Genomic DNA, 25,895 nt, shown 5'->3' with positions numbered 1-25,895 from the left:
TGGAGATGTTTAATCCCAAATTCTAATAAATACTACAGCAAAGTGTAACCATGTATTTTTAATGTACATATATGTTCAGAATTTTTTCTTCCTTATTTGAGCTATATCTCTTCTGCAGTATTGTTGAGAATTCAGTGAGATTACTATATGCATTGTTCTTGTTATAAGTTAATATTTTATAATGTCTGGTAGACTATACATAAATATCATAGATAACTTTTTTATATAATCTATTCAAGACATCTAATTTAAATATAAATAATAAATTATGTTAAAACATATTTCTTTGTTTATAATATTTGGTATAAATGTAAATCAATACCAAATATTATAAAAATGGTAAATACATAATTTAAAAATTTAACAAGAAATAAAACATTATCGGATGTCATTAAGAAAATCATGTTAAATCATATTTCTATGTTTATGTAAATCTAAATCAATACCAAATATTATAAAAATGATTTCTTAAAAAATTAAACATAAACATTTCCAACTATCATAAAGAAAAACAGAAACAAATAATAAAATACCTGGACATAGAAAATAAATATCTTTAAACTATAATCAAAATCATCTGTAAATTCATAATCGGAAGAAAAATGCCTTTTTATATAGCTTAGTAAAATGAAAAGAAATAACTCAAGTGATGTGGGACAAAATTTTAGCGTTTTAATTACTTAGACATGTATAGTCATACTAGATCTGCTCACATTAAATTTAATTGTTCAAATTAAAATATTTTACATTTTAATTAATTATTTAGAAATTCAAGTTGAAATTATTGATTTAAAAGACTGTTACTGAAAAGAGTCAGAGATAATTTTATTTGAATGATTAATATATACATGAAAATAGTAGAAATATACTACTCAATTGTCTTCTTAAAATCATTATGCAACATTTGTTACTCACTATTAAACCGCTACTAATAACAATATTATATTTACATAATGGTCTCGGTTCTTTATATGTCGACTGCATATAAGTAGTTTATTGATTTTCAAAGCAATAACGCTTGTGTAAGGCCTAAAGATTAACATCTATTTATTTCAAGATTATATCTTGTTTCGCTTAATATAAAAAAAATTAGTAAAACAACTTAGCTGACAGAAATTAACACTGGGAGTCAATACTTTAATTTCATTCAGAAGAACTGTAAACAACCAGATATAAAGGTCAAAACCACGAACAACACCACTACAAACATCAACACGCAAAACAGAACACCTAATTTCAATCGACTTAATCATAAACCCTATTCTACAACATCAAGACCTAGTTCCAGCTACCGTCTCCTCCATCACCGCCACGAGAGCGGGATCCACCATCACCATAACTACGATCTCTACCACCGCCATAACCACCTCCTCCACCATAACCACCGCTATTACGGCTGTACCCTCCTTCACGCCGGCCACCATATCCACCGCCGCCACCGCCACCGTAGCCGCCACCCCCACCGTATCCACCTCCTCCACCACGATTGTATCCACCACCGCCGCCATATCCGCCACCTCCACGGCCACCGCCTCCTCCGCCAGAACCACGAGACTGAGCTTCATTCACTGTGATGTTACGACCGTCAAGATTCTGACCGTTCATTCCTTGGATCGCGTCTCTCATGGCCTGCTCCGAAGAAAAAGTCACGAATCCGAAGCCCCTAGACCTTCCAGTCTCACGATCATTGATAATCTGCAAAATGAAACACAATGAAAAATCAGATCTAAGAAAAAAAACGAAAACAAAACCGAATAGAACCCGATCGATCTTCGCCTTTGATTAAAGGATGAAGATGAACGTACCTATTGGCGTGAGTAAAAAAAGAATCATATAGTAACACAAGTATCATAGATCAAGTAACGCAAAAAATATCAGATCACAGATCAGAACGGGATCGACAAATTCCGAATCCGGATCAGATGCGGTGCCTGCGACAAACAGACCTTCGATTCAAGGACTTCGCCGTATACAGAGAAGGCTTTCTCCAAGGAATCACTGTCGGTGGCCCATGCTAGGCCACCGATGAAACATCTGAACTCAACATCAGCTGCAGCCATGGAAAATATTATAAACCCTAGAAATTTGAGATTATTGTGAAGAGATAAGAGTTGCACGATGAAATGGTGAACCCCAAGGGATTGTTTTATAGCAGCTGGACTGTTAACCAGGGTTACAGGTTATGAGTTGAACCTAGACCAGGGTTACAGCTAAATCAATCATGGTTCAAATTAGGTCATCACAAATTTTGGGCCCAATTTTTTATTCATTTCTTTCTTGGGCATTGCTACTCCTACCCCACCCTTTCCCAATCCCTATAAATTATTCCTACACCCAATTTTTTTCCAAAAACCACTATCTCAATATTTTTAACCAGAATTGTGCTTGGAGTGAGCTCTTTCGTGTTTCTTTAGCCAAAATCACGCGTCTTGTATTGTTTTACAAAAAGAGGGGTTGGATCATAACCACAGTATCCATATTTTCTCTAGTTCCCACAACATAATTGTTTACAATAATTGGATCATAAAAAAATATCAAGTGAAAACAAAAATATATTTTTACACACATAAATATTTTTAAATTTATTTGATATTATTTTTTCTTTTTATTTTAAAAATATCAAAATTTATTTTTTATAATTATTTTATTTTTATAATGTATATCAAAAATGAACTTAAATGAACATGTAAACGAATCTTATCTTATTATTATTTTTATAAAAATTTAAGTGATAAAAAAAGTCAATTTATAAATACTTTAATTTTTAGAAAATCTTATTTTATTCATGGAAGATATGTTAAGTAGGTCTCAAATATTTTAAATTTTAAAATTCATTTATTATATAATTAAATATCTTTTAGTTTTAAAACTTCTTAAATTTAAGATTTCGTCATATCATATTATACTATATATTCTAATAAGATTATTTTTATATATAAAATCTGAGTATTAATATCCGTACCTTCAAAAATCCATATATTTCATTCCATTTAGATTAATTTACGTTATAACATTGAAATCGTGTCTCAAAATAAGATATTTCGTTATTGAGTTTCAAAGATAAAAATCTTTAATAATTAAATTCGTATTTATTTATCTATTTTACTTAGTTTTTTAAAATGACCCAGATAGGTAAATTTATTAGAAAATTGTGCCCATTTGCCAAGCACAATTTTAGAATTCATCATTAACAATGTTGTTTTATAATTAAATTTAATTAAAATTTAGTAAAAGAAAAAATGTTTAAGAAATTTAACTCCTAAATAAAGTGTGTGATCCTCACAACGAGATCGGATATCGTCTAAGTGTTCATTTGTTAGAATATCGAATATCGTCTAAGTGATTATCACAACGAGATCTTTAAGTCTAATCCATTAGTTTTTACAAAAAAAAAATGATTTATATTATTTTTCTTTAGTTTGTTTTCTTCTCCCTTACATCAGTATCATATGTGGTTACGTGTATCATTTAGATCTTGTATACGACTATTAATGATCCTAACGGTATATTTTGATTTTGTGTCATTGGATTAATTTTTAGTCTAAATTGAGGTTTTGATAGATGAATTTTTAGAGGAAGAGCTTCAGAATATAACTAATGTTTGATGTAGTTTTTTAGATCATTTTAAACTTATCTAGAACCTTATTAATCATAAATCTAATGTTCTGATGGTAAGTAATTAATATGTGTAGTTTTAGGTTACTTTCACTCTATTTTAGGGGTTTTTAACAGGTGAAATCTTAAAGGAATGTTTTTTAAGTAAATTTATTGTTTGGTGTTTACCTTGAGGTTATTTAGGACTTAGTTGGCTAGTTAATGCATTGAAAAATCTTGTTTAAAGCATTAGAATTCTTATTCTTGAGCTGTGAGTTGTAGGTTGATCGATTGAACCTTGATTACTCACTAAATCACCAAACTGGTATTTAATTTAAGTTATATACCTGTTTCTGAATCATTTTGAGTGTCTACATTTCCATCTTGATCATTTGGATAGGTACTACTGGGGACAACCAAATCTAGTTTCGAGTTTGCCATCATATGTTATAGTAATGAGTGGTCAGTATGACACTCGGTGTTGCCAAAATAGCAAGCCACTGAGCTTCAAAGCGTTGAGCGCTCATTTTTTATGCTGAACGCAACTTTTCCAATGGAGTTCAAGTGTTGGGCAAAGGGATATTCTTGCCCAGTGAGTGCAGCGTTGGGCGCTAGGATGCTATCATTGGGCGTCATGTGTACAATTTTGGTTTATGTCTTGTTTTCTCTTATTCCTTGCTAGGTTTAAGTTGTATCGGTACTTTGATGCTTGTTTGGTATTATATATTGAACTGTGTGATGTATGACCAGGATGAGTATGTATTGATCAAATGCATGGTAGATAAACGTAATTTCACGACTCTTATGTTAGAATGACATCTCCCCAAAGTGAAAAAGGGATATTGTGGTGAAGAAGAGGAGTAAGAGCACTTTCAACAAAGTGTCAATTTTTTCTTTTGACAACACCATTCTGATAGAGTGTGTGAGAGCAAGATGTTTGAAGGAGGATACCTTGCGAACTTAAAAAAGACTAAAATTGGGAAGACATATATTCACGAGTATTGTCAGGGCATAAAATTTTAATAGAGATACCAAATTGATTTTGAATTTTGATTGAGAAACCTTGTAATATAAAAAAAATATCAAAACAAATTTTCATTAAGAAACCAAGTACATCAGGATAAATCGTCAATGAAAATAATAAAGTAAGAAAAATCCAAAGTAGAACATACACAAAATATCATAGAACTGAAGCAAAAGATGAAAAAACACGTTTATTAACTCGAGTACCATATTTATGATGAGTGTGTTTTCCTAACTGTCAAAACTAATGTTAAAAAGACGAATTGTGAGACAAATTGAAAAATATGAGACACTTATTGACAAGATTAAGCTGATCTAAACATTTATGTCAAAGAGTTTGAGATGTAGTAAAGATACAAACAACTGATTGTGACAAATTAATATAAAAATAATTGTTTGTTCCATGATTTTAAACAAAAACAAAATTATTACCATAAAAGACAAAATAATTTTTAGTGAGGGTGAACTTGGAGAGATTAAATTAAAATAACAATCCAAAATAAAAAAGCATAAAATTTAAAATAAGAAGAAAGTCGTGTTTGACCATTAACTTTTATTTGAAAAAATCCAAATAGATCAATTAAAAAATTAATATTAAATCCAAGTTGTTTTCTTATATACTAAAGAAAAAGACTTTTAATAAGTATTTTACAAAATTAGATACTTGAAAAATTAAAGTCACCATGTAAAAATTATAAAATAGAAGAATATAGAAACTCGTATTCAAAATTGGAAGAAGAGATGAGATATGCCTGTCTTGATATTTTTATTGGTACATGAAATTTCAAGTGCACAAAATGTTAATTAGAGAATTCCTAAATCCCATGTCCTTTTTCTTCTTTTCATTCTCGATCTTCTTTCTCTCTTACTTTTATACTTTTTCTTCTTCATGATGTACCTTCTGTTTAATTTTCTGAAATAATCTCTCTTCTTTTTGTCAAAATCAAATTATATATTTATGTAATAATAAATAATAAAACAGTATTGATTGATAATTTTTTTTGAATAAGTGTTTTTGTTTTCTTAAATTGATGGATTTATTTCCTTTGACTTTTTATATGCATAATTTATTACAAAAAAATATTACTAATTTGACTTAATTTTAAAAATAGTTTTTCAGGTAATTTTATTAAAAAAGAAAAAATAAATTTAACAATGATACTCTAAATAAAAACATTCCTATGACAAACCTCTATTATTATAATATTATATATATATATATATATATATATATATATATATATATATATTAATTAGTATTTTAAATAAAAATGAATAAACAATTAAAATATTAATTTATTGAGTTCTAGAGAATGTTTTTCTTATATCTCTAAATATCAACTTTCAAAGAATTTATGTTGAGGTGTAAATTGGGAAACAAATTGAAGGCATGAAGATGACGTATGCTGTAAAGGACTATCATCATGGGACCCATCATCACATGATGATGATGCTGTTGTCGAGACAAATCAAAATATCACACATCGCTATCACAAAATATCTCATGTTTGAAACTACGTTTTTATCCTTGTACATCAAATTTAAAACTGCAGATTATGCTAATTTATACTTTCAATGTCACATTTTATTTATAACCATTAATACTTTATTTTTATTGTTTAATATAAATCTACATAAGTAATCTTAATTTTGGAAAAATAGTCTTCTACTTTAGACATGCTTCATTTAGGTTAGGTCTAATTTTGTATTATTATTTTTTAGAGAAATTGGCCTTAATAAAATTGTTACTATACTTGATTATTTTTAAAAGGGAGAAGTGTATTAGTATACTTGTTTTTAGCCCTGGACTTTATTAAGATGTGCAACAGTCAGTGTTTATGATAAACAAATGTCCATCTAAAAAATATATATAATTGTATATTATTTTTTATATTAAAAGCCTACTCGTGGTTAAAATATATTACGGTCCTGGTTGATTTTTTTAATTAAAAAAAACATTTGTGATTAAATATTTTTTGACAAAATGTAAATAAAAACTTAAATTAAAAAAAAAAAACTAAAATTAGTATATTAATAAAGAGCGAAAATATAAACACTCTTTAGGATAAAATTATATTTGTTAATAATTTATAAACATGAATAATTTAATAATATTATGATATTAATAAATTGCAATGTAGACAATGATTTATCAATAAGGTCCTATGGTCTAGTGGTTAGGACATTGGACTCTGAATCCAGTAACCCGAGTTCAAATCTCGGTAGGACCTTATCACAATTTTTTTTTTATTTTTGTGTTTTTCTTCTTTTGAAACAGATCATGATCTTAAAACAAAAGGATAATTTTTGACAAAAAGCTCAGTCAGTGTTCTTCCTTAACCAGTGCTTCTAACCAAATAAGAGTGATAACTGTTACCTCTTATCCATTGTTGATTGCACCTCCATCTTCACATTGAGTTCTTTTGTGCCGGATCGACCAAATAAGAAGAAAAATCAATAGATGTTTGTTTCTTGTCAAAAATACAACCCCTACTTTCCCTGTTCCTCGTTTCCACTGCACAACCCAACAACAACATGCACCATTTTCAATTGCCAAAACCCAAAGGAGCATCACTCCATTCTCCGGAAGCACAATTCCAAATCCACTGCCTATCTCCTTCAGCATCTCGCTCTCAAAGATGGGGTACCCATTTCCACTTCCATTCCCAAACCCAGCGAGCTTCTAGACCCAATGCCCCACGATGAGAAAGTGAAGGTTTTGGAGCTTTCCCTCGTCAGAAAAAGGACCCCTCAGTTTCCCGGTTCCATCTACGCTCAATCTCCCGGCGACCCTGATGTGGGTTCTTCTCTGCCCCCTATCCGCACTCTCTTTCAATCAGGTGTGGACTTTGATGATAAAGATGAGAAGGAAGAGGAGGAGGAGGAGATGATTATGCGCGCTCTCGAGATTCGAAGAAAGGTCACCGAAGAGGTTTTCAAAGAAGCCATGCGGAAGGGAAAGTTTGGAATCACCTACTCTACTAATTTGATTGGCAGGTTATCCGGTTTTCTGGATCATATCATGATTGAAGCTGCTAACTTGAAAAGATTGCCCGGGTTTTCAAACTCCTCCTTCAATTTACGCGCCAAAACTGTTATTGACGACTCTAAAGTTGTGCCACTTATTAGGTGAGAACTGAGGTTGACAAGTTGTTCGTAAGCTGTTTGTTCTGTTGTCTGTGTGAAACCAAATGGGGTAATGAAAGTTCTAAACTTCGGTAACCGTGACAATGCTGTCACGAACTTTGGTGCTGTGGGAAATTGCAGACAAAATGCGGCCAATGTGGCTGCAATTGTAGTGGTGATACGATTGTAGTTACTCCAAAAAACCTTGATGCTAAATTGCTGGCAAGGATAGTTTTTTAAAACCTTGGGGATGATCATCCTTATTAGTTATTTCTTTCGAGTGTTTTCAGTGTGAGATTTCAAATTCAAAAGGTTGTGCTTGATTGTGCAGATGGTTGAAGCACAATGCACTGTCATATCCTCGGATAGCGAAGGTCATTTTGATGTCAAGAGGAAAACCTGAGGCCATAAGAAGTTTTGTCATGTGGTTGAAATCGGTACGTGTGAAAGGTGAGTTTCTCGGTGTTGTAATGTTGAAGGCCGGAGATAATATTTTGCAGCGCAGACATGAGGAGCTGGATGAGATTGTTCAATATTTGGAGTCCAATGGAGTTAGGAGGGATTGGATAGGTTATGTCATTAGTCGTTGTCCTCAGTTATTGTCTTACAGCTTAGAAGAAGTGAAGATTCGTGCTCATTTCTTCCTAGATATGGGTTTAAATGAGAAGGATTTTGGGACAATGGTTTTTGATTTTCCTAAAGTTCTTGGTTACTATTCTCTGGAAGAAATGAATGAAAAGGTACATTAGATTTTAGCATACTGTAAAGTAATAAAGCTGTCTTGCAATGCATCCTCACCGTCTTCTTTCATGCTTTGTTAGTTTATTTAGTTTTAGTATCATCCAAATAAAACACAAAGGAAGTTTAAAGGTTTATGTATAAAGTTTACTTTGATGTGCAAGTTGATGGTTGTTTGATGTCCAGTGGGAACCTTCTAATGTATTTTCAGGTTAATTACTTAAAAGAATTTGGGCTTCAACTTGAGGATGTGGGCAAATTGCTTGCATTTAGGCCACAATTGATGGCGTGTAGTATCGAGGAACATTGGAAGCCTCTTGTAAAGTATCTGTATTATTATGGGATCACTCGAGATGGCATGAAGAGGATGCTTATCATTAAACCAATGGTGTTTTGTGCTAACTTGGAGAAGACTATTGTTCCAAAGGTATGCAAACAGTGGTTTTTTAGATTAAGGTGGCAGCTGGTACGATTTAGTAGTGCTACTTTGTACATAGGATTGGTTTTGCTGTCATTATTAAAGTTTAGTAGAATAAAAAGTAAAGTTTCCAATGATTTTTGTATTGTTTCTTGAGGACAATGAGACATTTGTTATTTTATTGTCAAGGTAAAATTTTTTGAGGACATAGGGGTTCACAATGAAGGGATTGGCAGCATGCTTGTGAAGTTTCCACCTCTACTCACTTACAGCCTGCACAAGAAAATTAGACCAGTGGTTTGTTCTTTTCTTCAGCAACCATGTTAGTTCCTTCATGTAAAAGACATTGCTGCATGAACATGATAAGCTAATCGCCATAATTAAATGTGTGGCTCTTCTAGAAACATTAATTGAATATGTTGCTGAAATGTGAACATTGTATAGGTTATATTCTTGATGACCAAAGCTGGAGTCACAGAGAAAGATATTGGCAAGGTTATGGCTCTTGGACCTGAGCTCTTGGGATGCAATATAGTACATAAGCTTGATGTGAATGTAAAATATTTTTTATCTCTTGGCATACGTCTTCGGCAATTGGGTGAGATGATTGCTGATTTCCCGTTGCTCCTCCGATACAATCCAGATGTCCTTCGTCCCAAGTATATTTATCTGCGAAAATCCATGGTCAGGCCTTTGGAAGATGTCATTGAGTTTCCAAGGTATCACATAATTATATTTAACCTGAAGTAGATTATTTGAAAAAAAATCGTGTTTGATTCTTACTCCTTTTTTTTACCCTTGCCATTGTCAGGTTTTTCAGTTATTCTCTTGAGGGTCGAATTATCCCAAGGCACAAGGTTCTAGTGGAGAACCATATTAATATTAAGCTGAGATATATGTTGGCTAGCACTGACGAAGAATTCCACAAAATGGTTAAGGACTTGATTGGAAAGCGCAGAAGATTTGAATCTGCTGTCACGAATGAGGGTACTACCCATCCCCAATCTGTTATCACTGAAGATATTTCTACACCTCAGGCATAAGAAAAATTGATGGCTCTGCAGAAAATAGAATGGTGGTTGAATTTTAGAAATTAAAGCTGTATATAGTAACTTTAGTCCCTTAACTTCAATAGTCTGAGAAGTGATTGCCATATAATCATAATTTTTCTTCACAGAGAAGGTGCTAAATGACATGATAACATTTGGTTTAAACTGAGTGCAGAAAAATGTTGAAGACTTAGTGGGCGAGAATGGGCTCCTACGTCTTTAAAAAGAAAAAGAAGCCTGCAATTTGGCAAGCGCTGTCTCGTATGAAAATATAGAATTTCTGCAGAGTGAGGCTATGACACTACCTCCAATTGAGAAGACCTGACCTGTGTACAGTTTGCAATTATTCGTGAGGATGGTTTGAGTATTTTTTTTTTATCAGCAGAGTTACGATGGTTTGAGGTATATGCTTTTACACAAAAAATGATTGAAATTATTCCAATAGTTTTTATTGGACAATGTGTTCAATTGGTAAATAAACAAAAGCAAACCACTTGTAGTGATACGCCCTGTCGTTGCAATGTAATAACTTCATCGTAAAATCTCAACTACAAGAAATTTAAATTTAGCAGCTTTTCCGTCAATTATTTTTCAGAACACGAGAAAAAATAAACACAAAAAGGCCTAACTTTCTCCCGTATCAAAATTCTTATACAAAATCGAACTAATAATCTACAGGAAGTGTTTAACCTAAGGGGCAAAATAAATTGCAATCTATAACTCATAAGAAATACAAGAGATACACATGAATCACTTTAATCAATTCCAAGACGACATATAGGATTTTTCTTTATGAGCCCAAGATCCACCTGCGAAAACAAAAAAAAAACATCACTGGGTATGTTTAAAAAATATTTAATTTAAACTACATGGACAGAAATAACCAGATTGCATTTATCCCTTAAAAATACCTTGTGTCCGAAGAGATCTCTGATGTTATCGATCCCGTATAGTATCATCGTTGGCCTGTTTCCAGGTAAAACAAGTTAAATCAACATGTTGCACTACATTTTATAAGCTCCGTTATTTGTCGTTTTGGTGCGGCAATATTATAATGAGAATTTAAATTTTAGAAATTAATTCTTTTTATTCTCAGTAATGGTAATAGTGTTGTATGGCTCTTCTCACCTTTCAAGGGAAAGCCCCCACGCAATAACTTGGACATCTTCAGGAAGTCCCATCGGCTGCAACATTTCAGGTCTGAACATGCCGGAGTTTCCCACCTCTACCCATTTTTTAAAACCTTCATGATAACTGTTGAAAGTACTTGATCAATAAGTTATCTCAGGATATCCAAAATCAGATAAGGACATGCCAAGTAATCATTACAGAAAGACTCACCTAAAGATCTCCATGCTAGGTTCAGTGTATGGATTGTAAGCTGGTTTGAACTTCAGTTTGGTCATGCCTAAACTCAATAACAGAATAATCGTACTTACTACTAAAGCCTTTCAATCTACTAAAGCCTTTCAATCGTTCATTAACATTTGAATCTTTTTCAGTACAGGAGAACATTACCTAAGCGTGAGAAAAAATCATGCAGGACTCCTATTAAGTCGGACAGAGTGAGTCCCCGATCACATACAAGACCTGAATTAAAACATAAAATTGTAACATGCATAAAAATAGGACCACCAAAGGTAATCTGTTTTCGTTTGTGCATGAACAATTTGCAGAGTTAAAATCACAGGGTCAGGATAGCTCCAAAATACCTTCTATTTGGTGGAATTCCGCAAGATGTGTCCGATCAACTGCTTCATTTCTGAATACACGATCGATAGAGAAATATTTTTTGGGGGCAAATGGTTTCTGCATATATATCAAAATGCAGAGCAAAATAAGGAATCATGCAATATACAATTCAGAGCTAGAAACTTGGAAGATAATCACGTATTATGTGTCATTAGTCCAGCTGAAACCAATATGTCGACATTATTAAGATATTTCATCTAAAATCATCAGGAAGAGTAAGAATAGTAGGGGGCCTGAACGGCACCAAACAGTATGTAATGATATGCATCCACAAGCACATGGCACCAGCAAGTTCATACAGATACCTGTGCTAGTTGGTAAAGCATCCTGGAGGAAACAGCAGTTGTATGGGTTCGCAGGAGGTTTTTATTTGCTTCCTCTCTCTTCCAGTCATATGTATATCTACCAAGAAAGAAATTGCAATGTTTTACAGAAAGCATATCCCTCTATTGATAGTAAATAGCCAATGCTATAAGTTCTGAGTTCGGTCAAGGTCATACCCTCTAGACCCATAACCACCAGATTCATGAACTTGCTTCACTCTCAGAACATAATCTTCTGGCAATTCCTTTGTTGTTGAAGGAGCTGCAGACATGTGTTTCACGTTCTCAGAATAGAAACAGATGATACAAGATTAGCATGACGAAAACAACTAAGGTTTTACTAACTTTCCAAAAAGAACGTATCATGTGAGTCACGAGCTGGGTGTTGTTGGGGCTGGAACAGGGCATCAAAGTTCCAGAAGCTGCAGATTTTCATTCAGATGTAAAATTTATGATGAGAAAAAACTTATAACATTATATAGCCTGTTAGATTTAATACTTTTAAAGATAAAATCTATTATCTACATAAGACATATAAGAGTCAAGGGCACAGATTTAACAAAATGAATCTAGATTTAGAAAATATATAAATGCAACTTCTATTATGATGTTGCAATGCATTGTTCACAATATAGAACAAGAGTTTCTTCTCCAGGTCTCGAGTTACTACAAAAATAACCTTTCCAAGTCATTTCTCTATGATAACAAAAGAGAAATAGCTCCACTAGTTACTTTGATGTCATTCAAAGGTCCAATGAAACAGTTTACAGAAGATAATATCATCTTTGAATACTCCAACAAAACAAAAGCTACATTCATTCTTGGAAGGGGAGAATTTTATTTTCTGAATTAAAATCTCTAACAGTTGAGATGTCCAAAGTCTAGGACATTTCTTTGATTTTCAGTTATACTGAAGATTTGCTAAAGAGGCACCTGCCTTCAAACACTTGGAACATTTGTTTCACCTGCTTGCTTGAAAACCTTGGTTAACACCGGATATCTTGTTTTAGTTGAAAGGGTACATACAAGGAGCTTAATATATAAATTTTTTCAAACAATTACCTGCTCTCAACAAAATTATTTGTTGGCATCTCCTCAAACCTGCAGTACGAAAAATTAAGATTAAAAACTGTTAAACTTTTAATTTGAAGTGAATATTTAACACAAAAAACTTCGTACTTCCAAAATAACAAATATAGAACTCACCCCATGCAGAGGAAAATCTGTTTCAACTGAGATCGTACCTGAAAGCAGAGAAATTTCAGAAGTATTAAACACATTAAATATTGTCAAAAGTATTTTTTTGGGCATAGTATTGCCATTATTAATAACAAAATTCTTCTCCCCATAGGTCGGCTAAGTATGTTAACCATTGTCATTGTGCTCTATAAAAAGCTGAAATGTCATAATGAAATTGTCTATCTACACATCATTCGGATTTGACGAAGTTTTATGTTGCCAATAACAGCCAAGCACAATCATCCACAATTTTTTGGGCTAGGGACAGGCAAATAACACAACACAAGGAAGAGATCGCCTCCATTATAACATAAATAAGTTCTAAAATTTCTCAGTATAAAATTTAAATATGTAAAAATAAACTATATTCTTATTTGTTTTCCAGAATATAAATGTTATTTATTGTGAACAAAGTTTCTATAACATATACTATTTTAATATTAGTTTAATCTAAATATCAAATAAAGGTTGGGGGGAAAAAGAACAGGATATATCTCCTTGCCTTCAGCAATGGATGAAGATTGCCACCCTCAAGAGGCTGACCTTTAGCACTATAATTGTACTCCTTGAACTCTAGTTCCTTCCACTCACCACTGACATAAAAAATAAAGTCAGTTCATAAGATACGCAAATAATGTCTTGCACAAAGTAGGCATTTGAATCCGGAGGTTATAACCATTCACTTTCAGTTTAAGAAAAAAAATACCTCTGAAAATTATCACGAGTCAGGTCAGTGACGACCTTCTTTCTTTTGGGCGCATAATTTGGACCTTTTTTCAAGGAGTAACCCTTCCACGTTCTAGATCACAAGACACCAAGAAGAACTTTAATAATGAAAGAATACTTAAGTCATTTAGAGCACATTAAGTATATCCAAAAAACTATTCAACACAACCAAGACAAATTATTATTACTGTGGGACAATGAGCTTTCTTGCTTTGAGTGCTTTGATCTCATCTGAACCAATGTTCTGCATTTGCAACATATGGTAAAATTTCTAATCAGACATGACAATTTATCAGGGAAAACTGCTGAAGAAAACTATAAGATTCTCTAAAAAACTCTAAAAGGAGGAAGCAGAAAAGTTCAACAATAATAATAGTTCAAAACAAATCCCCCCTTTCCACTTCTTGTAATTGTCTCATATGTTGAGTTGAGTATGATGCTCTATAAAACCTTGCCATTTCCCCCAAAGTATTATTCCACACATAAGTCCTACCTTGAGTGCATATACCCAAAAACAACTCCATTTAAAAAATGGTTGGTACCAACAAAAGACATTACCTTGTAGTGTACCCAGCTAGTGATTTAACATAGCTCGTATATCACAACATTTAAAAGTACTTAAAAAGTTCTCAGTAAAAAATATTCATATTAGTACACATACCCGCCCTTGTTGTATTTGAATAAGAAGATCTTTGACCTTGTCATCCACATGTTGAACCTGCGACAAGAAACAGACTTCTCTAAAATACTCGGTAAATCATGAAGTCATCCCCACAGGCTGCACAAAATGTGGTATACTTCTACTACAGGCAAATGCACAAAAAACGAAGTAAAGAAAATCTAAAACTAGAATTGCAGAAAAGCAATAATGAAAATAATCACACACAGACACACACACACACTCTCTCTCTGCAACCTATAGCAAATGTACTGGCACACAATACAAGCTAACTCGAGAGAGAAGAAAAAGGGTCAAAACCGATTTTCCTAATGAATTCACTATATGGACTCAGGCGACTCAACTCGGATAAAGAGAGAATCGTTCCATCTATCTGATAACCTAGTCCAAGCACGCAAAACCCAATTTTCCTTACAAAAATATTAATGTCTTAATAAAGAGACACAACGTACCTTTCTAGAAATCAATTGTTTTCCCATATCAACCCATTTGTTCTTTGCAGCCTGGGCACAACCTATCTTGAAGAGCGAAGGATCCAACTTTTTCTACAACCAGCAAACAAATTCGATTAACAAAACCTATAAATTTACAGAAAGGAGAGTGAACAGACATATAAATAACCTGAAGGTCTTCTTTAGAGATACCCTCCGGGGGAATGGCCAGAAAGAGTTGAACTTCCGGTGATCCCACAGTGGCATAGGTTTTACCCTCATCAGTTAGCACCCATGCCTCTCTCTTAATGTCTTGCGCATCCACGTATCTGAAACCGTGCAGGCTCTTAATCACGTTCACGATCTCGTTATGGTCAATGCCGCGTTCAGCTGCGAACTCACCCGAGTCTGTAATTTCCTCGTTCTTCTCTAGATAGCCCAGAACTGCTTCTTCCGCCATTCTCACACTCTTAGCTTCGCCGCACACCAGACCACACTGCGTTTAGAAACAAAATCGGAATAAGAGAGATAGGTTTCGTACGGCGCCCTTATTGGGCCGCATAACTCGTGTTGGGCCGGCCCAATAAAAAAAAACAAGACTGAGTAAGTGATAGTAGGGTTTTAGTACCACTTCCGGTTAGGCTAACGGGGTTCTAGCATAATGGCTTCCGCGGTAAGGGTCGCGTCAAGATCCTTCGCTAATCGTTCCGGAACCTTCGTCCAGAGCTCAACGACGCAGTTTGTGTTTTCTTCGTCTTCCTTAACACGCATCCCTCGAGCTTTAAGGTACAGCATGCTTCAATCAACAATTCTTATTGATCTGCATTGCCTTTTGCGGTTGACATTATGGATGAATTTCGCGTTTGATAGGGTTTTGTCGGTTGTGAGAAGCGTTGAGTCGTTCATGCCTCTTCACAGTGCTATCGCGAACGCTAGGCTCACGTCCAATATCGCCCTGGATTCCTCCTGCTGGAGCTTGCTTTCTCGAGGTACTACTTCTATGCTTCTTCTTAAGTACACTACGCGTTCTTTTACTCGTAATTGAGTCGATAATGGTACCATAGGTGTTGTATTGTCTGTTTTTGCACTATGCTTGTAGCTAACAGCGATGTTTTCGGGAGCTAATTATGTTCTAGTATAACACGCGTCCATTAGATTTAGGTTCAAAATATTATCGCAATTTGTGACGGGAATTTTGTTGAAAGTGATAATTGTAAGTCTAAAAACAAAGGAATATATGGGGAAAAATGAAATTAAATCTCATTACATGGACTTTGGAATTAACGTTCCCGTTTCACACCTCTATTTCAAGCTCTGCCTTTGATTATAATTTAGAAGAATGAAACAAGGCATGGCCATGGTATTTCAGATTCCATTGATTTGTCAGTTGGCATATCAGACGTTCAATAAGAGAAAGTTGGTGTGAAAATATCAAAATTTTCGGGAAAGGGAATGAGATTTGAGATAGATATGCTGTTTATGTTGTAATCCTAATTATTGACTGTGTGATAGTGTTTTGAAAATGAGGGATTTTGCGCAGAATACATGAGCCATGATTAGTTTGAAACTTAGAAAATTGCTACTATTCTGCCAATATAATGTCTTTGTTTTTTATATATATTCCCATTGATTTTGTAACATAAACTGTGTTACTCCGCAATATTCCTTGTTCCCACCTCTAATGAAAGCATATTAGAAGAATCTGACGGATAATTAGAATCAATTGTTCAGGGTAGTATATTACCAAATAGTGTTTCTCGACAAAACTAGTCCCATTTACATATTCATAAATTTGAAGTTGATTGTGGTACGAGTTCAACTTTGGTGAGCTGGGGGCAATATTTTTTGGGTTGTTGGTAACTTGTTATTGCAAAACCATGTGAATGTCTTTGGAATTATAGAGAACCATCCTTGCTATAAAACATTTATAGTAACATATCAAGAAGGAGTTCTTGGTTATCAGAATATCCTAAGTTTCCTTTAATCGTTTACATTATGAATGTGGGGGTACAAGATTCTAGATGTTTTGACATGCTGGTCTAAAATAAGAACATACCAAATACCTCTTTGGTGGTAGTATCACTGTCAGATGGGTACCTAGTGTGGTAATTACCTCTGTCTTCTTTGTGCACATCCTGACAACTTCTTTTACTTTGTTGCATTAGGACTTGAAAAAACATTGTGACAGGCCAGCTGGATCCATTCAAGATGAAAGAAAAAAATGAGAAAGAGAAAATCATAAGTTTCTCTCTGTCTCACCATAGTGTGGGAATAGAACTTCAAACTTTTAATTTTTTTTGTCAATTGTATTGTAATCTCTCCTAATGCAGATTATTATAATTGAATTTCGTGATTGCCTGAAAATAGGTGACCAACATGCTCATAATTACTCTTTCCTGAAAATTTTCTTGAATGGTTTTGGAAGGATTAACTATATGATGCAAGCTTCTTTAAGGATGTCAAAATGTTGTTTCTGTTGCAGATATATCTTTTAGGGATCAAAGGGGTGTATTTAGTCATTTAATCTATTTTATGTTGGTTCCTAGTTAAAGTGTCATGACCTGTCCAATTATTTTCTCTCGACATATGCCACTTTAATGCTATAATGGCATTGTATTTAACTATCAATTTAGCCCTCAATGAGAAGTGAAACTAAGTTGACAACAGAAAATTGTCGGAAATTAATCTGGGGCTGCTTATACGTGAATAGCTAAAATATCTCGTGATTTCATAATAGTTGTAACATTAAATTTAAATTTTGAAGTTCATGGTGTCAAGAAGAGCAATGGTTTGTGCTGTTAGATTTTTGACCGAGGACATAATATGTGGTCTTTTTCTCACGAGTTAGATATTTCCGTCCTTATTTTTTCATGTTGAAACTTCTTTCTTCGTCTTGTCTATTGGGAAGGAAAATGAAATGCTTCAAACTTAATTCCCTGGATTTTATTCCCTCCTGCTGATTGTAATCCATATTTTTCGTTGATTTGTCCTAGACTTTGCAGTTCCTCGGTGACAAACTAAAGGTTTCCATCATATCAAATTATAGTGGGGTTGCCATAGACTTAATGTTGCCTCACACCATACTCCTGGTTTAATTCCTTTGTGGCTGTCACATGAATTGGAGTCCCTTCATACCACCTTGGAGCATCAAAATCCAGTTTGAAAAACAATGCTGTTCTATTACTAATTTAAACCTCCTATCAATTTCCTCCAGATTGTGATATAAGGTAACGATTCCAAATATTGCTGAATAATCTTTCACCTCCCATTCGAGTTATGCTTCATAAAATGCCCAGCTACTCTTTACCAGTTCCAGTTGGTCTAGAAAGCATTGTCTGTAACTTTCTTAAAATTTGATTTTTTATTTTCGAAGATTTTTTTCATTACACAAACATGTATGGTCGGCCAAGAATTTGGAGGCAGTTTTAGCTGAATTTATTTTTTCGTTAGTATAGTATTTAGCATCCTGCTAGACTTTTATGTGAGCCATGCTTTTATCCTCCCCCTCTTCTTTTTCAACGTTTTGTCCAGGTTATGGGAATGGGGAGGTGTTATTTTTATGATGTTAGGGTCGAACTTTCCCAATTGCACATGCATGCCGGGCACTTAGTGTTATGCTATTTTGGTGGGGTGAGGTTCTAGCAAAAGGTTTGGTTTGCTGATTAAATTCGTTTGGTATTTCAGTTAGGTCAGAGACTAGTTCCCATTTGAATTCTCATTTACAAGGTATTATAAGACACTTCTTTTCTTAAATGAAGGAGGTACTAGAACCATTTATTCTAAAAAGACATTTAATGTAATTTTGTGGGAATGAAGTAGTCCAATTTTCCAGATTTGAATTTTGTAATGAGGGATTAGCGGAAAATGGAAATTCAATATAGGCATGTGCACAATTATCATCCTTACATTCCTAAATTTGGAAAATGAAGTCCAACATTACTACTATCTTGGCTGTCATTCAATCCATTTCTGGTTTTGGTTTAGTTGTTTTTTTAATAGACGATTTTAGTCTTTTAAACATTTAAAAATATTAAATATTAGTCTGTTTATTTCTAAATTTAAATTTTAGTGGCAGTTTTTATAATAAAAAATTTATAGAATGAATAATTTAACTTAATATCTGATATTAGTTATTATTTATTTATAAAGATAATATTTAGTAACATTTTTTTACCATCACATAATTGATAAAATGTTTAAATTCAAATATTTTTAAATTTTCAAAATTAATTAACTTTTAAAGTTTGCATATTAACGTTAAACCTGATGGAAAATTTAAAGACTTCAATATATATTTATCTTCGTTATATTATGTAAATGTGAATAAGATATTAAAACATAGTAATATAAATATTGTTATTTTTTTATATTTCGAACGTAATATTAATATATTGTTTGATGATGAATGTTTAACCAATCTTATGAGAATAAATTTTAGTCATAATCTTCGTTATATTATTTAAATGTGAATAAGATATTAAAATATAATAATATAAATATTGTTACTTTTGCATATTTATTGTTTGATGATAGGTGATTAACTAATGTTATATTAAGAAGTGAATTTTAAATTTAATTTAAGTTTATAAAATTAGTTTATAATATGAATATATATTCTGAATTAATATTATTTTTAGTCTTATAAAATAAGGTTCGTATTTATTTGTATATTTAAAATTAATATTATTTTAGTTGATGTAACACTTTCAATTATAACAAATGATACAATTTAATTTACTTTTGACTATTAGTATGACTTGGTGTTTAGTTTACTATTTTGTTCACGTTCGTCCTCAAAGCGGATTTAGGATAAAGAAAGTGAATGTTTTTTCAAAGAAAGTGAATGGTTTTTTATTAGAAGATGTTTGTTAGACGAACAGAGAAAGATTGGTCTTCTCCATCAGTTTTATTATGTAGTTGTCTGAAACTAAACCAAAACTATAAAAAAAACAACTAAACCAAAACCAAGACCAGAAAAAGGATATGCATAAACCTAAGTCCGTTTAAATTGATGAAGCTAAGGTTAAAGACTTTTTTTAATTTTCAAATTATCATGTGCTAAAACTAGTATTTTTATTTTTTTTCTAGTACTTTAATACTAAATATTTAATAAATATGTTATTTTTATCATACGAATTTAACTCTTAAATTAATATTGCTTACAAATAATTATCTTAAAATACTGATATTTAATATTAACAAAATAGACAGAGTGACCATGAAAACTAAATTAATATATTTATTAAATATTGAGTAAATAAGGTCAAAATAAAAAACTTATTTCATTTACTCTTGAACAGTGGATTAAAGTTTTTGTACAGTAGATTATGATAGACTTTGTCTCTTACGGTGAAAAGGAAAAATAAAATAAAGCAAAAGAAAGACATGAATAGCAATAATTCTTATTTGATTAGAACAAATGACTTTTAAAACAGAAACATCTTTATTTTCAACTTTTTCATTTTCTTTATGTCATCAAACAAATTAATAATTAGTCATTCGTGATATCACATGTTATTCACACTAGCGAAGGAAAGTCGCCTCAATTTTATTTATTGGTAATTATTTATTTATTGGTAATTATTTTTAAAATGTAAATAATTTATGATAACGAAGGGCAAATTAGACAGATGTAATAAACTTATTTAGACTAAGTTTGACGTCTTTAATGAAAATTAAGAAACAAACGGAAAGTATGTTTGTTTGTTAGCAATTCTAACTTTGCAAGGTATCCATCCAAATACATCTCTCAACAGCTATTAGGACGAGGCTTTGAGAAACACAAACAGATCAGAATTTACGTCTTTTTCAATTCACCCACACACCAACCCTTAAAACTTCATACAATGCATTCTCTCATCTCCCTCTCCTTGTGCTTATGGATGTATTATTTTCCGTGGATAAGATCTTGAGAATAACAGATACCGAAGGACCCCACTTCCTCCATTAAAATAACAATTTTTATTTTATATTCATCACTTCAAAATACCAAAAAAAAACATGAAATCTGGATTCTTCCCATATTTCTATATAATCTGGATTCATTCTGTCGTGTTCAACCAAACAGAGAAGAATCCTTGTTTTGAGGACTTGGGTCTGATCTCCGTGCTCGGATAGATCCTCCGCTTCTCTCCTCGGCGTTCGTGCCTGGCACCGATTCTGGGTGTTAGCCAAAAAGCTTTCTTTCCTTTGCTCCATTACAAATTTCCTTTCTTTTTCCTTTGGTGAGTGCCTTGTGGTGTGGTGGTTGGTGTTAAATAATGCGTTTCCGGTTTTGGTGATGTATTCGCACCAATGCGTGGTTCCTGCTAGTGATACTTTTGTCGTGTTTCTCTGTCGTCTTTTGCCGGCTATTCTGTCTAATTCTATAGAAAGGAAATTAATTTCCTTTGTGATTTTTGTGTGTGATCCGTTTCTTCCTCTTTGTTTCACTGTACGTGTGTGGTTAAACACTTAGAATTTATGGTTTTACTTCGGCAAATTGGTGGATTGTCTTGTTGTGGTATAATTCACTGTTAAAAAAAATGGGTATCAACGGAATTATAGAAAGAGACACTGTTTTCTGCTGATTTAGCCTCCAAATTTGTACATACTAGAGGAGTTTATTGATTTATCTCCTTCACTCCCTCTTATCCTCTCTTTTTTGGTTATTCTTTCTTCAGGTTCGAACCTTTACATTCGCTTTATTGTTCTCTCTTTCTTCGATTCATCTACTATATCGATTTCTGAATCAATTTCTTTTTTACGGTTACCTTATCTGATTGGGTGGGATGCTGTCATCTTCTTTATCTTTCTCAACTGGGTTGTGTCTTGTGTTAAGTGGAACTGTGCTTGTTTGATTTTAGTATTAGTTTGCTTTTAATCTTTATTATCGGTTTATTATTTCTTATGCTTTGTTTCATTCAGAAATCTAGATGTCTCATAAGGTTAATGGGGTTGGTTCTTTATTTTTAGATTTAATTCCCCTTCCCTTTGTCATACTGATGTATAGATGATTGTCTTTTTTGTGCTCCTATTGTCCAGATTTTCTTCTGTGAATGAAACTGAACTGAATTCACTTCGTTGCTGGCGTCTGTGCTTCATGTGGATTAGTGTTGACACAAGTTATTGTCCCAATGGAAATTAAGAATTTGAGTGAGGAGGAGAATTAGACTGTCTGGCTATGGAGAATTCTTCTAAGGCGAACGGAAATGGATCAACTGAGGATGGATACTCTATTGCGAGGCACTCTTATCAACCCTCCTTGAAGGGGTCATTACCTTGGCTGGACATAAAGGTATTCTATGTAAGAGTGTGCAAGTGTGAGCTTGATGATTCCACTCCTGGGTTTCTTACATTGAACCATGTTCCTTTGAATCCCGACACTCTTCTTGAAGTTAATGGTGTTCGAACTAGCATATATTCTGATGGGATGTCAACACTTCTCAAAAGAGACAGGGTAGATAGAAAATCTGAAGAAGTGACTTTTGTAAGCACCGATAGCATAAGGATGAGTGGGAGTGTGAAGTTTGAAGTGTTTGATAGAGATGTTCTGCTGCTCTCTGGTGTCTTGGAATTATGGAATACCAATGGTGTTGTTAGGGAAAGTTATAATGGACAAAGGTGGAGCATGAACTGTGAGTCATACATAATTCCAGGCACTAGCTTCTTTAAGGGAAAACAATTGCCATCACCAGACTCAAATCTCCCATCAATTGAGGTCTACATTACAGGCTCCTTCTTGGGTACTCCAATTATCTTAACAAAATCCTTGCAGCTTTCTCAGAAAAAGCATGCAAAGAAGGGGGTGTTGGATGTAATTCCAGAGCATGAGGCCAGTGAAAATGGGAAGCATCATTCTTCTACACTTGCTTTTGAGGTAAGTAGTGTCTGTGCAGTTATATATTAGCGATCTTCTTATATTTTCATCTTTTGGTCTGCCATTTCATAAGTTAACTGATGTATGTATGACTTTGCTTTTACTGCCTTAATTCACCTGTGTTGAGTCATTTTAAAGTAGGATGGTTTAACACAGCATTTATATCTGATGGATTTCAGACCTGAAAATAACCTATGATCTGCTTTCATCGTATTACTTTGCTTCCTAAAATTATTTTGTTCACTTATGTATTGTTTTTTTATGGCTAGCTGTCAAGAAAAGGACACCATTCATGTCTAGTTCTTCATTTAAATTTGGTCCCCGCTGTAACAAATGCAATTAGCTAATCAGCATTACATAATGAGTGTTGAATTTTCTCCCTTGAATATGTGGAAATTTGATAACCAAGATTGTAATTTGAAGAAGATCCTTTTTCTTTTTCATAAATTAAAGACCATCCATCTTAATATTTTTACATGTCAATCATGCAGGCTCCAGATTACCTTTGCGACAAATATGAAGATGAAGATTATAACAGCCTCTACTCAAGAACAACATATGCTGATGGTGAAGATGGAGAGCTTTCTTGGTTCAATGCTGGTGTTAGGGTCGGTGTTGGTATTGGACTTAGTGTTTGTCTTGGCATTGGCATTGGAGTTGGCCTTCTTGTTAAAACCTACCAAGGCACCACTAGCCACTTTAGAAGACGGTTGTTCTGATTGGTGTTTTATTTTTAAAGCTTAAAATTCTCTGCTTTTTGTCCATCTCCCTCTTAATCCATAGACAGCTAACCTTATTTTTGTCCATATCCCTCTTGGTCCAGAGGCAAGAGGCTAAATATCTTGTCCTACTGAGTGGAGTTTTTATTTTTTATTTTTTTCTTTGGAGTTGTTGTATGTAAAATAGTTCATTTTTAGTGCCATAATGTGTCAGTTATATGATGACATAAAGTAAAGCAGGAAAAAGTTTTCCAATATTGTATCTATTTATGAAGGTGGTGAACTGATGAGGTAGTGATATCACCATTTGACTTAGGGGAGAATTATTTTAATTTTGATTTTCCTAATGACAGTAATAATCCTCCTTCAACAGAGTAATTAGAAATTGCAGAGGAAGGTTGCATTCCATGGGAGAGAGGTGACATGAGGATCCATACTCTTCAAAAATGGGAAAAAAATATGTGTTTATACATAGATGTATTTTCTTTCATGACAATTCTGTCTGATATTCATTTATTTTGGTTCTTCAAATCAGTAAAGTTATTATATTGAAATTTAATTTAAAATAAAAGATAGAATGATATGTGGAATGAGATAAGTTTAAGACAGGTGAAGTAAAAGAGAACTTTACAGGTCTGCCTAGGTGGATGGTTGTGCAAAGTTTGTTCATGGAATTATTGTGACCTTCCTCCTTCCTGGTCCAAATTAATAGCGTACCTTATAATTTAAAGGTAGTGAGGTTCTGTATGTGCTTGAGGTTCACGCATAATAGTGACCAATCTTCATGCAGTAGGCATGCATGTTGATTGGCTATGCAGATCAAACATTCAACCTTATCTCTCAACTGTCAACTAATTTTTTGCTGAGTTTCAAAACTTGTGTTTTTGAAAACAAGTAGATATTTTGTATGAAGCAAATAGAAGACATTTCATTAAAAAAGTACAAGTTGTATCAAGATTGACATATCACAAATGGAATAGAAACCATCAATGCAATAGTATAAACATGTGACCCCTCTCCAATTACATATGTTAAATTACTGCATAGCAGCAATAGAAACATAATTACTGCTACACTCCTATGTTGTCTGTGTATGTAAACCTGCATCTGAAATTTGAAAACATCATTCCCTGCCTAAATAAACTCTAACAACAACTCCCAAACATAAAGGCCTAGACCAGGATTAAGATTCCAAACCAGAAAAAATGTAATGAAAGGTTTTACTCTTCAATCTAATCCAAGAAAAAGCCATATAGCCATATAGTTAATGTGATGTATCAAATCTCCTCACAAAAAGTCTACATTCCTAAACATAATTTCATTTAGCTAGTTTCATATGACAGATGGTTTTTGAATGAAACTTAAGTTAGAAACATTCAATGTATGTATTTGTCCATAACCGAATATCAAAATTGAATGAAACTTAAGTTGGAAACATTCAGTATCCTGTCTATAATTATGTGTGAAGGTATTTATATATTTAAATATATCTTGTAAAACAAGATCAGTAAGGTTTTTTTCATTCAAGTCCAATTTTGATATCCAAATATATCATATTTCATGTATCTGTCTTAAGATCGAAGCTTATTATTCCAGATGGACCATTATTCAGTGCATGGTTCAATATTTTAACTTCTTTTACTCTTATTCTCCATAGTTCCTTAGACAACAAATATCTTTCTAACTCATGCATGTCACCTTCCTCTCTTCTCCTCTGTCTCCCAATAACAATCTAGTTTGAATACTTTAAATCATCCTAGCTATTCCACTTGGAGCCTTATAAACTGATAGGAAGAAAACAAGTAAAGAAGTTAAGATAGAGTTGATAAATCAACTCTACCTCTTAAGGATAACTACTTATATTTCTGTAGAGTTAATTTCTTTTCGAACTTCCTTGTAATAGGACTCCATGAATCCAATTTTGTGGGACTTGTCTTTATAGGAATTCCCAAATACAAAAACCGTCCAAAAATAAACTTGCAGTCTAATAATGAGGTTAATGCTACAACTTTTGAGTCTTCCACTGCAATTGTTTCACATCTACTTTTAAAAAAATTAACTTTAAGATTCAAACTAATTCAAAGTTCCTGAAGATATCCTTGATAGTTTAATTTATACCAATCTCTCTAATTTCAGCCCTTCTGACATACTTCCTCGTAAGTCTAAGTTAGACCTTCTGCTACAATGGTGAGAAGAAGATGTAACTAAATAAAGGGTCTT

At 33.1% G+C, this 25,895-nt stretch overlaps 5 protein-coding genes and 1 non-coding gene across 9 annotated transcripts; 4 read left to right on the top strand and 2 right to left on the bottom strand.

Moving 5' to 3' along the window:
- Positions 1 to 1,123: 1,123 nt before the first annotated feature.
- LOC124847505 (small RNA binding protein 1-like) lies at positions 1,124 to 2,137 on the bottom strand. The gene is made up of 2 exons (XM_047325013.2): positions 1,947 to 2,137; positions 1,124 to 1,695 (listed from the first exon to the last, which is right to left on the bottom strand). The coding sequence occupies exons 1-2, from the start codon at positions 2,058 to 2,060 to the stop codon at positions 1,279 to 1,281; spliced, it is 531 nt and encodes a 176-aa protein (XP_047180969.1). The 5' UTR covers positions 2,061 to 2,137; the 3' UTR covers positions 1,124 to 1,278.
- Positions 2,138 to 6,776: 4,639 nt separating this feature from the next.
- On the top strand, positions 6,777 to 6,848 carry TRNAQ-CUG (transfer RNA glutamine (anticodon CUG)). Its single transcript has one exon. It is a non-coding gene; the product is annotated as a tRNA-Gln (tRNA).
- Positions 6,849 to 6,930: 82 nt separating this feature from the next.
- On the top strand, positions 6,931 to 10,453 carry LOC148201817 (transcription termination factor MTERF2, chloroplastic-like). 2 transcript variants are annotated; one of them, XM_088108980.1, is made up of 7 exons: positions 6,931 to 7,746; positions 8,075 to 8,483; positions 8,693 to 8,908; positions 9,089 to 9,196; positions 9,344 to 9,618; positions 9,711 to 9,886; positions 10,124 to 10,453. In XM_088108980.1, the coding sequence occupies exons 1-7, from the start codon at positions 7,079 to 7,081 to the stop codon at positions 10,132 to 10,134; spliced, it is 1,863 nt and encodes a 620-aa protein (XP_087965106.1). In that variant the 5' UTR covers positions 6,931 to 7,078; the 3' UTR covers positions 10,135 to 10,453. The 2 variants fall into 2 exon arrangements, with proteins under 2 accessions (XP_087965106.1, XP_087965105.1); XM_088108979.1 differs by having other exon boundaries at positions 6,933 to 7,746; positions 9,711 to 10,453.
- Positions 10,454 to 10,478: 25 nt separating this feature from the next.
- Positions 10,479 to 15,594, bottom strand: LOC124847502 (phenylalanine--tRNA ligase alpha subunit, cytoplasmic). Its single transcript, XM_047325010.2, has 17 exons — positions 15,289 to 15,594; positions 15,120 to 15,212; positions 14,650 to 14,706; positions 14,177 to 14,232; positions 13,969 to 14,061; positions 13,765 to 13,855; positions 13,230 to 13,267; positions 13,086 to 13,124; positions 12,369 to 12,445; positions 12,201 to 12,285; positions 12,006 to 12,102; positions 11,661 to 11,757; positions 11,467 to 11,538; positions 11,290 to 11,356; positions 11,077 to 11,202; positions 10,860 to 10,914; positions 10,479 to 10,757 (listed from the first exon to the last, which is right to left on the bottom strand). Exons 1-17 carry the CDS (start codon positions 15,556 to 15,558, stop codon positions 10,704 to 10,706), a joined length of 1,467 nt encoding a protein of 488 aa, XP_047180966.1. The 5' UTR covers positions 15,559 to 15,594; the 3' UTR covers positions 10,479 to 10,703.
- Positions 15,595 to 15,728: 134 nt separating this feature from the next.
- Positions 15,729 to 18,583, top strand: LOC124847503 (uncharacterized). Of its 2 annotated transcripts, none has more exons than XM_047325012.2 (3): positions 15,729 to 15,884; positions 15,969 to 16,087; positions 18,092 to 18,583. In XM_047325012.2, exons 1-3 carry the CDS (start codon positions 15,760 to 15,762, stop codon positions 18,109 to 18,111), a joined length of 264 nt encoding a protein of 87 aa, XP_047180968.1. In that variant the 5' UTR covers positions 15,729 to 15,759; the 3' UTR covers positions 18,112 to 18,583. The 2 variants fall into 2 exon arrangements, with proteins under 2 accessions (XP_047180968.1, XP_047180967.1); XM_047325011.2 differs by lacking the exon at positions 18,092 to 18,583 and adding an exon at positions 17,264 to 17,579.
- A 2,309-nt stretch (positions 18,584 to 20,892) lies between these two features.
- On the top strand, positions 20,893 to 24,022 carry LOC148201816 (uncharacterized protein At1g01500-like). 2 transcript variants are annotated; one of them, XM_088110320.1, is made up of 3 exons: positions 20,893 to 21,322; positions 22,122 to 22,956; positions 23,448 to 24,022. In XM_088110320.1, exons 2-3 carry the CDS (start codon positions 22,261 to 22,263, stop codon positions 23,673 to 23,675), a joined length of 924 nt encoding a protein of 307 aa, XP_087966446.1. In that variant the 5' UTR covers positions 20,893 to 21,322; positions 22,122 to 22,260; the 3' UTR covers positions 23,676 to 24,022. The 2 variants fall into 2 exon arrangements, with proteins under 2 accessions (XP_087966446.1, XP_087966447.1); XM_088110321.1 differs by lacking the exon at positions 20,893 to 21,322 and adding an exon at positions 21,362 to 21,760.
- Positions 24,023 to 25,895: the final 1,873 nt, after the last annotated feature.

Source organism: Vigna umbellata, chromosome 3, assembly GCF_029865625.1.
Source record: "Vigna umbellata cultivar VRB3 chromosome 3, Vumbellata_1.0, whole genome shotgun sequence".
Taxonomy (NCBI): Eukaryota; Viridiplantae; Streptophyta; class Magnoliopsida; order Fabales; family Fabaceae; genus Vigna; species Vigna umbellata.
The sequence above is the reverse complement of the archived record's forward strand: the minus strand, read 5'-3'. Positions and strand labels throughout refer to the sequence as shown.